The 13,666-nt window shown below is 46.6% G+C and overlaps 1 protein-coding gene across 4 annotated transcripts in view; it reads right to left on the bottom strand.

The window, feature by feature from the left end:
* Positions 1-1,547: 1,547 nt before the first annotated feature.
* The window catches only part of LOC123648507 (microtubule-associated serine/threonine-protein kinase 4-like), a 152,025-nt gene continuing 139,906 nt past the window's right edge, over positions 1,548-13,666 (bottom strand). For all 4 annotated transcript variants that reach the window (XM_045566371.1, XM_045566372.1, XM_045566373.1 and 1 more), the window contains 3 exons: positions 10,717-10,853; positions 8,234-8,415; positions 1,548-7,884 (listed from right to left, as the gene is read on the bottom strand). In XM_045566371.1, the coding sequence (XP_045422327.1) occupies positions 4,040-7,884; positions 8,234-8,415; positions 10,717-10,853 (4,164 nt within the window). In that variant the 3' untranslated portion in view covers positions 1,548-4,039. The remainder of the gene's footprint in view (positions 7,885-8,233; positions 8,416-10,716; positions 10,854-13,666) is intronic.

The raw sequence follows: 13,666 nt of genomic DNA, 5'->3' as shown, positions 1-13,666 counted from the left end.
TATAAAATGAAGCAACAGACAGTTGAAAGGGCATGGAGATTGAGAAGATGTACACAGTGTGGTAGCTGGCTCCTGGGATGGGCACCACAAATGGTAGCTCCCACTAACACTTCCTTTCTTGTTCAATTCAGTTCAGCAAACATTTATTGACAGCTCTTATGTGCTCCGGGGGATCTTGGAGTCTAGTAAAGAAGATACACATGTAGAAGCAGATAATTCCAAAATAACACAGTGAGATGGATGCACAGAGAAGAGGAGACAGTGGGTCCACAGGCCAGCCCATCCTTCCCGGAAAGCCTCCTCCAGATTCCTAGGCCCCTCCTGCATGCTGAGCTGGTGTCACCGAAGCTAAGAACACGTTTAAGGAGCTGGCCTTCATCCCAAAGAACATGGGAGCTATTTGAAGGTTCAAAGCAGGGTAGTGACAAGGTGTGCTTGCATTTGAGAAACTTCACTCTAAGGACACTGAGAACAGACTGGAAGGGGTAAGAGTGGAGGTAATCTGGAAACAGACTATGACAGAGATGAAACTACGGCTGCCAGCAGAACAGTGAGGGGACAGGGATTGCACAGAAGAGCATTTTGCAAAATCCGTGGGACTTAGTGATTTTTTTTTTTTTTTTAGGTGTAAAGAGAAAGAAGAGTTAAGGCAGAAAGCCAGGATCTGACTTGAAAGGAAGGCAGGGAATACAGTGTGCTCGAGAGAGGAGGCACAGAAGAGAATGAGGTTTTTGGACATTTAGAGTGTGAGGTGCCTGAGCAGGAGCCGAGTGGAAATGCCCCTGAAAGGAAATGCCAAGGAGTGGGTGCAGAGGGAAATGCTCAGAAGCCCCAGAATGAGCCCTGGGAAAGACCAGTACTCACAGGAGGAAGAAAAATTTTCAAAGGAGACAAAAACAGGCTGGAGAGAACTAGGAGAGAGCAGCGTCAGGGCAGACTGGTACTCAAAGAGATGGTCTACTAAGTGACGTCTTGAAAAGTAGGCTTTGGATTCAGCCGTATGTCACTAGTGACCTTCGCCACGAGCAATGTTGATGCCATGGGGGACAGAAGCCAGATTCCAATGGGGTGAAGAGTGATACACTGAACTGATAATATCAAGTGCAGATTATTCCTTTGGGAGCTCAGCTGCGGAGGGACAGGAGGGAAAAGGTACGGTTAAGGAAAGTGTTTTCTGGAAGGAAAGAGGAGGGAGGGAAAAGACAACAGTGAGGGAGATGATGGTAACAGGTGGAGCGAGATCTTGGGCGAGCAGAGGAGGTGGTATCCCACAGATAGGGCATCTCTTCCCCGGAGGCTGCAGGAAGATGCCGAGTGTGGGAGTGGATGTTGGTAAGTTCTGCAGGCAAGGAAGAAGGTTGGGAGAGAAAATAGGAAGGAATGAGAGGAGGACTTAATCCTGAAGAATGGACTGAGCATAAGTTAAAAAAGGCAAACTGTTCCACTCAGCAAAAAGCAATTTTTCCATACTACAGAGTAATAATAATCACTAATATTTTTGGAGGTGGTATGTATATGTCCATATTGGAAAACACTTAGTCATTATCTTTCATGCTAAGTTTTTATTTCAATGTTATGCAACCGCATAAGTATAAATATTTTGTTCAATATACAACAATTATGACATCCATAAGGAATTTCTTAGAGAAAATAAGACTGCAAACACTTTATTGCACAGATCCTAACAAACTTTTAAGCTGGTAAATCTACAGCTGGGAGTACTACCAAGGAGCACATCTTACAATCACATAGAGACTGACCAAACAGAACACAACTAGGAGAATTTCTACCAGCTGATTGGAGAGGTTTACAACAACAGGTATTACATGAATGCAACCTTAAGTACTCTTTACTCATCCATAATGAAAAACATATTTGGCAAAAATGATAACACACTATACAAAATATACATAAAAATATCATTTGTAAACAGCTAGTTGTGCTTTAAAGGAAACTGGACAGTTAAAAAAAAAAAAGGCTGTAAACCATGATCTATTTCCCCGATAGACCTGTCTCAATGTCTGAATGTAGAAAGATTGGATTATGACAACTGCCAAACACAGACATGTATTATAAATGCTGAGAACACTTCTGAAACCCATTTAAGTACTTGTAAAATATGTGTTTCTTCCATAGTTTCACAAGGTAGTGATGTGGAATGGTTGAAACCACATGGAAGAAAATTAGGGACAAAGAAGAGACTTTTTGTTTGTTTGTTTTTTCCCATTACCAACTCATTTTACAATGAAGGACAACTGAGTAGTTGGTTAAGTTATGCTTTTGTTTTCGAGGTGGAGTTTATAGCCTCCCTAGAAGATTTACAATCCACAGGGCTGTTTATTATGCTGTGCTTAGATAAACAATTTTATAGCCTGAAGATACTAAGACATTCCCGAGGGAACTGGGTGCTGAATTAGTTATTTGTTGGTAATTTTTTCTCTTAAAAAACGAAATAAAAAATTCCTGCTATGATTCCCATGCATCTAATGAATACCTATCTGTATTTTCTCTTAGTGCCTTAGTACTTACGCCAGCAAGTGCCATATTACAATACAAAACAAGCCACCAAAAAAAAAAAATCTGCAACAAAAAAAAGAAACCCCAAAATCAGAAACCTTCAGCACTAAAATGATTTGACAAATTCTACATATTCCACAGTATACAAAATTTAAATAAGGCTTAGCAAAAGTAAAAAGGATGGTCACATTCAAGCACCAAATAGCTCCAAGTCTCTGTTACAAAAATGCTGCTCTTTATTAATACTTTTTTTTTGCATACAAATAAAGAGATCATGTTATGAAATGTATGGAGCTACTCGATGCATCAGAAATGAATGTGAAACCCAGGAACTTGCTAAAAACAGCAAGCTTCATCTACAACATAAGGCCCCAGCTATGTATTAAAATGTATCTGATGTCCTGATTATTCCTTAATATATATGCTATGATGCCAAAATCCCCCCGCCCCTGTTCTTTTCCTCACAAAAGCAAATTTAAAACCTCTTCCAACGCCCGATGCTTATTACTTGACCTAAGTACTAGCAGATTTGTGTGCAGTCAGCAATTTTCCTTTTAATTCAAGAGCAGGGCTGGTTCTGGACTTCTACAAAATGTGTGCTTCTTGGACTACTCACTCACAGCATAAAGGCCTGAGTTTAACAGCTTGAAAAGAAGGGAAAGGAAAAGAACAGAAATAGCGCTGATGTGTGTTTATAGTCCCTGCTCTACTTCAGGTGAAGACCAGACATATGCATCCACAGACAAGGACTGGCCTTTCAGACAGTTGGACCCAGCATCAGAATGTCCATGAGGACGACTGTGAAATGGAAACGGCGAGCTCCGCCTGTCCCGGCCTGTCCTAACAGAGAATGACTCCAAATGCAGTGACTAGAGGAGTTCTTGCTTTAGATCTGGAAACATAGGTAAGCCAGATAGGGTACTATCAGAAACTCTGGTTAAAAATACACATAAAAACTCACAATCTACTGTATTTAGGGCTTTCTTCCATCTTTAACTTCACTTAGAGTGTTTTAGCTTATAAAAATGGAACCTTGAAATAGTCTCTTAAACCACAGACCAAAATATGTGGGTGGATGTGTATATACACGAATAGGAGTGTATCTATATTTTTACATACACCCAGTTTTGACCGTTTTGCTTCACTATTACATTATGGTAAACGGTAAAGCAAAAATCTTATTTAAAAAAAATAAAAAGCTGTAGTAAACGACGCAATCAGCAGCAAGGTATAGACTCCACATCCCAAACCAAACACGTTGCTATTTATTTACAGAGAAAATCTTTTTCCTCAACAACCCTCAACTGTAAAGGTGTGTTTTTTTTCTCCCCCCGTACAAACACTATCTGGTAACAGTTTTAACTGGTTACAACTGGGAAGGCATCTGGAAGAAGGTCCCCTCTTTCTCTCTCTCTCTCTCTCTCCTTCCTCAACGAGGCTCCGCGCTCCGCCTGGCGGACGTTGCCACACAGTGCTGGTTTCGAAAGGTCGTCAAGACAGTCACACATTCAGGCCGGCCCCGTTAGGAGGCCTTTTTGTGAGGGCTGCCGCGCAAACTCTCTTTCCCCCGCCTCTGCCGCACCACGAAGTCCTTCTCCGAAGGAAGGGCGACGGGGCGGTCAGGGTTCGGGGCCGGCGAGGGCTTGGTCACTTCGCGGCCCGCGTTCTGCTTCCTCGCCGGGGCAGGCTCCTTCCCTTTGGCTTCTGCGGCGGCTGCAGACAGCGCCCTGTCCCGCTGGCTGGCGCCGCCCGGCCCGTCTGGGTCAGGGGGGTGCGACTCCGGACTGGTGGTGGTGGAGATCCGGAAGGACGGCAAAGAGTCGCTCTTTGTCATTTGGGTTCTGCCGTCGCCCCCTGACAGACACTTCCTATGGTCCCTATTGCTGGGGGCTGGGGGCTCAACCGTGCCCCCAGTGGCCTTGGCAGCAGAGGTGTCGCCGTTGGTTGTAAAGGCCTCTCCGACTGCTGGCCTGGCTTCAGGAAAGCTGCACGAATAGCTCAGAGACTTTTCCAGGAGGGCGGCTGATCGCAGAGAACTCTGCCCCGTGGCCGAGGGTGACCGTTTCATGCTGCTGGGCTTGCCTGCCTCAGGCAGTGGTTTCTGGGGACAGAGGCCCTTCCCCGCCGCCGCGGCTGGCCTCTCCGCGCCGTCCAGCCGGGTCTCCCCGGGCACGCGGGAAGGGCTGCACTCGCTGTCGGCTGGGACATAAAGTGCTTCTGTGCATTTGTTCCCTTCATACTTCCTGTCAGTGGTGGGGGCCTGCTGACTTGGGCTTTTGTCTGTCAGTCTGCACAGAGGGGGGCAGTCTTTCACAGTGGATGGTTTGGGGTGCTTTGGACATAGGTTTTGTGTTTCACTGACGGTGGAAAGTTTCTGCTCCACTGAGTCACTAATCCCTGGGGGTCCCTGCCTTGGCAAATGCAAGGGCTTCTCCAGTATCCCGGGTGGATGCCCACCACTGGTGGGTTTCAGTGTGGTGTCTGGAGGACCCCCTTCAGTGTGCAGCGGGACAGAGGGCCTACTTTCACCCTGGCCAATCGCATCGCTGGCTTTGTTCTGGGAGCCTGGGATGACAGGGAACGCATCCAACCCACTCTTACCACTGCCCTTCCCCTCTCGGCTAGAGCCACCGAGCGGCTGAGTGACAGGTTCTTTGCCCTTCGCAGCCCCGATGCTTGGTTTCTGTGAGGAGAGAGACTTGTCTGCATGCTTAGACTTGGGAGGGGCTGGGTCAGGGCCCAGCCGGGGCTTGTGGCTGCTGCTTTCGCTGGGCAAAGCAGCAGGCTTGGGAGGCTCTGGGGGGCCGGGGCTGGGTTCTGCAGCACTGGACTTGGTCCCCGGCTCTCTGCTGCAAGTGTGGCTCGGGGAACTGCAATGCTGCCAGGAGACCAGGCTGGGCTGTTCTTTGGTGGTCGGCGGGGGCTGAGGGCTACTGCTGAGATGCCTTTGCAGAGGTGGTTCTTTCCTTTCCGGGTCCTTGGGACCATCTTTCTGCAAAGATGGGAAACTGGAGAGCTTTTCGCTTTTCCCACTGTCAACTCCAGGTGGCTGCAGAGACGGCCTGGCAGGAGGGGCTTCAGGCTTGGGTTCTATGCCACTTCTCCCCTTGCCCAGCTGCTTCTCACAGGGAAGCCCAGCTGAGTGTAAAGACTCCTCTCTGGCCAGGGGCCTCACCTCATCCCGGCCATCTCTGTGGCTTGTTTTCTCACAAGGCCCCAATGCTTTCTCCTTGGCCTGCGGCTGCGTGTAGAAATCCAGGTGGGTCCTTCCCACTGAGGGGAGATTTCTGGGGTTGTCACTGCTTTTAGCAGTTTCTGGCAGGTATGGCTCCACGGAGGGGTCTCTGCATACATCAGCCCTTGCAGCAGACCACTCGCTTCTGGCTGTGGAAGGGCCCCTTTCAGACGACTCCCTCAGGCCTGGCTTCTCCTTGGAGGAGGTACCTTCGGGTGGGAGTGGGCCATGTGGCCTGGCCGGGTCAGCACGCTGGAGGCTCTGCCCCAGGCAGGGGAGGAGCTTGGTGTCGGTGGTGTGGTCTTGGTGTTTTGGGGGACCACTCTCTCTCCATTGGGGATCATTACCCATGACTGTCAGCGGGCTCCTGGCAGCAGGATGGGAAACCTTCTTGTCCCGCTTTACTTCTGGGTCAGGCAGGGGAGCTGCTGGTGAATTCTGGAGACCCCGGCTTGGGGGCAGGAACCGAGGCTCAAGCAGATGGGATTTATTCATCTTTAAGCCGGCAGGAGAAGGCTCTCTTGGATTGGTAGTTTCTCCCCTTTTCTTGCTGCTGCCAGGGAGAGCTGGTGGCACAGAAGGCCCCACGTCACCACCTGGGCTGGGGCTCTGGGCAGACTCTGGTGAAGGCAGCTCTGTCTTGGAGGCCTGGGGTCCAGACAGGAGAGCAATGTCTAAAGTGCCCTCAATGGGCTTCAGGCATGAAACAGACCTGCCTTCCAGCTTATACTCGGAGGGGCTTTTCCTGACAGGGGACTCGGGAGCAACCAAGCCTGGCTTCTCTGCTCCACTGTCCACCCGGCCAGCTAAGCCCTTGAGGGGAACAAAAGAGACGGCACTGATCTGAGCTGCGTGGGGGCTGCTGATAAAGGCTCGGCTCTCAGAGGCTGGAGGGGGCTCCTGCTGCCCACCCATGGGCCGGACTGGGTTCCCTGGTAGGCATTCGTGGGGACTAGCTGTCATCTTGGGTTTCACCACGGGGCAGAGGCTGTCGTCTTTGTCTTCAAGTGACATCTTCCTTCGGAGGTAATCGATATTGGCCAGCTTGCTGTCTAACTTCTCACATCGCAGAAGGTCCTTGGCCTTCTCCGTGCTTTCGCCCTTCCCGGCGGGGCACCTGTCGACAGAGTGACAGAGACCGTCCTGCAGAGTGCCGGGAGCGGAGGCCCGTTTGACGTCCCCGGCGCCCTGGCTGTGCTCCCCGGGTGCCAGGCCAGGGCCGGCCACCGCCACTTCGGAAGCGGCGCCCTCGCTGGCGCGCGCGCTGGCCTGCTTGTGAAGCGCGTCCTTCAGCAGGCTGCCCAGCGACTGGGGCTCCTGCGCGGCCGCCTTGCTTTCAAAATGATGTGACCTCTCTAAGGCCTTCGGATAGATTTTCTTCTCTCTCTCTTCTAGCTTAAAGATAGCAAGGTTTTCCAAATCGCTCCCCAGTCCGTGGGATTTCTGGCGGGATTCCTGTTTGTCGGGGAATCCGTCGGGTTTCTTCACCACCACCTTGGCCTTCAGCTTGTCCCGGTCCAGCTCGTCCGCAGACTCCTGCCGGCCCAGCTTCCGCGAGACCGGGCGTTTCAGGCAGCCTTGCTCCACCGGCCGGGCGCGGCTCAGGGGCGGCGGGTCGCACACGTTCTCCTCCAGGCTCTGCAGCGTCGCCTCCCGCTGGGACTGCTCCCGCTGCACCTCCTCCTGGGTCACCTCCAGGCTGTGCTTGCGGGAGCACAGGTGCTTCTTGTCGCTGCTGTAGGAGGGCGACAGCTTCTCCTCCGACTGCACGCGCTTGAGCAGCGGGGACCGCGGGGGCTCCGCGCTCTTGGGCCTCACGATGTGCCTGACGATGGTGGGAGGGGAGTGCATCTTGCTGGGAAAGGCCTGTGTGATCTTGGAATTGCCGAGGGGGTGTCCCAAAAGAGGGGATGGGGAACGCTGAGGGGAGGTAGGCTGGGGGGTTGGAGACGGTGTCCGGGCCAGCGGGGACAGCGGGATGTTGCCAGCCGACTTCCGCCTTCCGGAGCGGTACCGCTGCCCGCCGAGCTTGGGGGCCAGGCCGTGGAGGGTGCTGGGCCGGATGTGCCCTGACCCCGCTGGGGAGTTGGGGGCACTAGAACTTGGGGAGCTGCTCTGGGAGGAATTAGTACCTGTGGGTGGAAAACAGAAGGCTGTGAGCATCCATGGATTCTACATTTGTAGCCCAGACTGTTACAGGTAAGGCCAGGTAAAAGTTAGCAAATTGCCTCAGCCTATAACGAGTGAAATAAACACTTTTCAGATAAACTTCCCCACAGTAAAGTTTAGCCCCAAACTCCTCCCCTTATTTTATTGGTCAGAAGAGCTACATCTTATGACCTCCCTGTACATCTTGTGTCATTCACATCCTCAACCTGCTTTCCTTAAGGTGGAATAAGCTTCATGTTTTTCAGGACCTCAGATGGTGACTTTGCCTCCTCTCAACTCTCCCCTGCTGTCCAGACCAGGGAAGTCACTCACCGGATGGGAAGTCGGAGGGGGAGCGATAGCTCGGCGTGGGAGACCTGGGGGACACGCTGTGCGTGGGGGACCCTGGCAGGCTCTCTCCTGACGACAGCGATCGGTTCAGGCAGGAGAAACTCCGGCTGGTGTGGAGTAACGGAGAAGGCTGCTTGGCTAGTTTTTTGAAAAGAGATCTCCTCCTAGGGTGAAAACAGGAAAAAATGGACCACAGTCTACTTCTAGAGCTATCCCTGCCTCCCTACAATACCAGTGTATTCGGTTCAAAGGCTCCGTGTCAGAGACAGTGAAATGTTTGCAGACCCTGTTAAATAGTAGGATACCACTTTTATATTAAAACTTTCTTATGATGTGTAAAGGCACCGTCTTTGGTAGTATACAACAGAAGCTCTCTTAAATCCAAACGCTTTTAAGAAGAGCCAGGAAAATAGGAAAAATATATTAAAAACCTTCATTAACTTGTTAGATTTACCAGGAAGTTGTTCTTTGCCTGAAAGCTTCTGAGTACATATCCTCAAATATGCTGACACGATTTAATTGAGAAATAATATTAAGTGAATCACTGGGAGAAAACCCATTACCCTGGGTACAGAATTCTTTAGTGGTCATACACGGGGCAGAGGCTTTATCACTGAAGGGCTGTTTGCTGTGCTTATTCCACTGTGGGCTCCTGAATATTCCTGACAACAATGGAGGCTGTGCATTCACATAGAAACACCGAGAAAGGTGAAGCTGAAGTGTATCATGTCAGCAGGGCAGCAGACACTGTGCAGCATTAGAAGCAAATGTGCAGTTAGGGCTCAATGAGCACATCCTAAAGCCAAAGATCACAGCTTCCGATGGCTTGTCAGGGCACATGGGTGCCCTGAGGATGGAGTTCTTTTACCATGATATAAGCCTAATGCACCTTGGCGAGCTTAAACAGAACTTGCACAGTGCTACCCCTCAAACAGTTTGTTCTATATGACTGAAAGCATAAATAACACCTTAATTGCCGTGAGAGTTGTATTTAACTCACTTTAGTTTTGACCCTGGGGGCCACACGAAGCATACATGAAATATTACTTGTTCTTATTTTTATAATTAATATTGACACTTTAATTCTAAAAATTAAATGAATAGAAGTCAATACATTTCGTTTTTCTATTTATGTTTACCTTTAACTTACACCAAAGTTTTGACTCTATTTTCATAATAAAACACTGTGGCCTCAAGGAAAAGTTTCTCATTTTTTTGTGTGGCCTTCAATGTGTTAAAATGTAAAAGCACATAAAAAAGAAAAGAAGGATCCCAGAAGTTGTGTGCGCTTAATTTTAATCAAAGTAATAATTATACTCAGGTTGAAAAGTCATAGAGTTCTATAAACTTATAGTGAAAAATAGCAACTCCTCTAATCCTTCTCTCCACTCTCCAGAGAAACCAACTACTTGCTACTCTTTTACCCGTTTCTCCTCCCATTTGTATACTGCTAAACAATGTGCTTACCCTGTGTTTTAGTTTTTCAGTTTTAGAAACTGGCTGTTGATTTCCTACTATGAAAGATGACCATTTAGCTCTTGTACACACCCCCCCCCATCTTTTGACCAAATACACTCCCCCCGCCTTGTCTATTCCTCCAAATACCGCTAAAACCAAAACTTTGGGTTAGAGAAATGGCTAGTGTCTTATTTTATGTTATAAATATTGTTCACAGCCGGGCCATGAGAAGTATAATTCTGCTCCCTTTCTAGGTAAGCTTATTTATTTTTCCTAGCATTAAGAAATCATTCTTTTTTGTTTGCTTATTTTTCTACACTTCTATCATCAAAAATCCTCTTAATCTGATAAGATTTCATGAGGTCAGAGTAGGTAAAGGAGAACGCCGTGGCGCTTTGCAGGAGGCACACCCAGAGAGCTGCCCGGCAAGAAACATCCCTGCCAGGAAGACGTGCGCTGCACAGAGCACAAGACAGTCATCACTGCGTCCCAGGCTGCAGACGTGTAGGAGCTAGTTCCAGTTCCAGTCCACGAAACAAAGCCCTTTTACTTCTAGGCGTACTTGGAAACTTTAAAGATATCGTTATTTTAGAATATCTGGCATTTTAAAAAGAGTGGCAACTGTTTTTAGACAATGTAAAGGACATTTTAAATGTAGATTTAATGTTATTATAAAAACTGCCTGAAAGTCCAGTTCCTCAAATCCAACTGAACTGAAATGAAGAAGCTTAAAAAAACAGCAAAGGACTTTTCCTGGCTTTCACATATGATAAGCAGCAATCTAAATCCTTCTACCATGTAAATATGTAAATCCTTTTACTATGGAAATCAATGCTATTATGACTATGAACTTTAATGTTTAATACATGTGAACCTTAACATGAAATTTTTCAGAAAGAAAGAAACCTTTCTCATATGTAAGCATTTAAGGTAAGTAAGGAGTAACTTTTCTTTAAGATGGGTATATACCCAACTCACAAATAATATTAAATAATAGCTTCACTAACCTTTCTAGACTTTCTTTCTTCTTAGATTTCTTGCTCCGCCTCACCATCCGGCTCTTATAGCTGTTTCTCCTCGCTGGTCCTGTTTTGATTGATGTGTTTTCAAAAGGAGTAGTAGTGATTGACACCTTATTTCCACTCTGTAAAAAAAAAAAAAAAATGAGGTGGTATTAAAGGGAAATGCTGTGATGAAGCAAGATCAGAAGAGAGGTAGGAGCTTCAAAGACAAATAAAAATAGACATGAGCACGCATATGAAAGGCCTTGCATTTCTAAACAGCCCTCCATCGGTGATGTCCCGACAGAATACAAACTGGGTGGACGTTTCTTCAAGAGGGTGGGCTTTGGAGTCCACACATCTGAGTTCAAATCCGAGCTCTGTGACCTTAGCAAGCTGCTTACCCTCCCCTCTGCCAACTTTCTGTACCAGCTAACAATATCATCCTACCTATCACACAGGGCTCATGTGAGGATTAAATAAGAGAAAGTTTGCAAAGCCTTTTGCACCGAGTGTGACACATGGAAAGGGCTCTATAAATAACAGATATCTTCATCCATATGTATTAAGTATAAATGTGCCCAGCGGCTGTCTGCTCTTGGTTGATTTTTCTTTTTTCTCCTTTTTGTGTTTTTCCTTTGGCTTAGAAATTATAGAGTAGCAAAACTGAAGGAGACATTTATTTTTTAATTTTTTTAAAAGGTTCCTTTTCTGTCGCCATAAAACCTGTCAGCTTGCAGAGCTGGAGAGTTTATGCCAGCCAGTAGGAACCCTCTCTTTAACCAGGTCACGCAAGGTGAGGTAATTCCTGGTGGGTTTCCGTGTCCTTTCACTCAATCCTGGGACAGGGGCTTGCTGGGCAGGCCCTGGGGACGGAGCTGAGCGCAGAGTCAGCAGGTAGGTGGAGGGGTGCCCAGGGCAGGCGGCATCAATTATCCCTTCTTGAATTTCATAATAACCAGGGGAGAAACACGTCCTTTTCAAAGTCAGAGATTGCCCTGATTACCTTGAAAATACAAGTAGTACAGGAAGAAGGGCCTTTTTAAAAGCCCATGCCCAGAAGACATCTATCAGCTGAGGTCTGAATGGTACCAAGATGAAGGAGAATTAAGTATGGTAGGGGCAGATGACTGGGAAGAACAGGAAATGACAGTTTTCATGATAACATCTACTTCCCTCTTTGATTTGGGAAATAATCCATACCATTATAAGAAAACAATAATAAAGTATAAATAAAAACATAAAAAACATTGAGAAGCCTATCACCCAGCTACCACTCGTAATATTTCAATGTATTTCCTGCTTGTCTTTTTTCAGGTATGTATAAATACACACTTACACAGACTTGCATTAACAAACAATTTTAATCTAATTATATTTACAGCTTTATGTTGTTTTTCATTTCACATTATATATTTTTGATAAACTTCCCCTTCATCATCAATTATTCTTTAAAAATGTCATTTTTACTGACTACATAAAATATTCCATCAGATGGGTCAATCAAAATTTACTTAACTATTTCCCTACTGCTCTTGTTTTCCATTTTCCATTTTTGTAAGTGTTGACGCTGTCTCTTATTTGTTTTGGTTATCTGTATTTCTTTAGGGAATGACTTGGTCATATCTTACATCCAGTTTAATATTGGAAAGTCTTCCTATCTTATCATTGGTCTTAGAGTTCTTTATATATTTAAGATCATATAATTCCATACCTAATGTCATATTTGTAGAAAATATTTTAGGGAAATGGGGTTTTAACTTCAACAAGACCAAAAAGAATAAATTAGGTATTCTATAGGCAAATGTCAAAACTTTAAAAATAAATGTTTACCTATCAGTATTCTATTTATTATTTAAATGAAAAATTCAGCTTATATGTAAGGTCTACTAGTGAAGGTTTTCTGGAATGAGGTCTTCTTTTCACAAATTAAGGCCGTGCCAAAATTTTAGTTCTTCCTATGGTGAAGGATGGAGGCAACACACATGGTTAGAGTTCATCTTTCCTGAAGTTCTCTCCGCTTCCCCACACGCACAGAGAGGACACAGAGCCGCACCACCTCGGGGGCCCAGTCCTGCCCTGCTCTTTCCCAAAACGATTCAGCCTAACTTTTACATCTTTACCCATAAGAGATTAACAATGCCACCTGGCATTTTAAAACCACATTTTGATCTTTAAACCATTTTTCATATATAGTCTCTCAATTTATTTTCATAACTAAGGCATGAGGGTTGTTTGTTTCATCCTCAAGATTTGGAAGAGGTTGTTATCCTTACTCTACAGATAAGGAAAATAGATTTAGAGATGCTGATAATCTTCTATCACAAGGCCACAGAGGAAGAACCCAAGCCTGGCTCTCCTGCCCCTCGCCCCCAATTCCCTCCTCCCAAACGCTGGTCCTTAAGGGCAGGGCACATTCTGGTCCCCTCTGCTCCTCCTGTGCCCGGCACAGGGCATGGCTGGTGCCCAGTGAGCAGTGGAAGAACCAGGCACTTCACTGACACGAGGCACAGTCAAGGTATCAGATCGTCAAAAAGAAGTAAGGAGATATAAACATATCATAAAATTGTATAAGGCAAAAGTAAATCCTGGACATATATATAACATCAGAAAATAGTGAAGACCAGGGCTTGCTAAGTGACAGCACATCACTAGGCTCTGCACAAATAAATGTTCCTTCCCCTAAAAACCAAACCCAGTTTGCTCTTTCTTGTTTTTATATATAGCTGCTGCAGAGGACAATGCACTGGACTTATGGACAAACACCAATTTCTCTAAGAGGAAATGCAAGCACAAAGGATGCAGACTGCAAATATTAGGTTGGAAACATCAATGGTTACAAAAATGGTAAAGGATTGGAAAAATAAGAATAGGCGAGATTTGCAAAGCCTGCCACCTGGTGGATCCATCCAGCTACAGCGAGCGCTACCGGAACTACGCAGGGGGGCTTACCCGG

This window comes from Lemur catta, chromosome 12, assembly GCF_020740605.2.
Source record: "Lemur catta isolate mLemCat1 chromosome 12, mLemCat1.pri, whole genome shotgun sequence".
Classification (NCBI taxonomy): Eukaryota; Metazoa; Chordata; class Mammalia; order Primates; family Lemuridae; genus Lemur; species Lemur catta.
The sequence above is the reverse complement of the archived record's forward strand: the minus strand, read 5'-3'. Positions and strand labels throughout refer to the sequence as shown.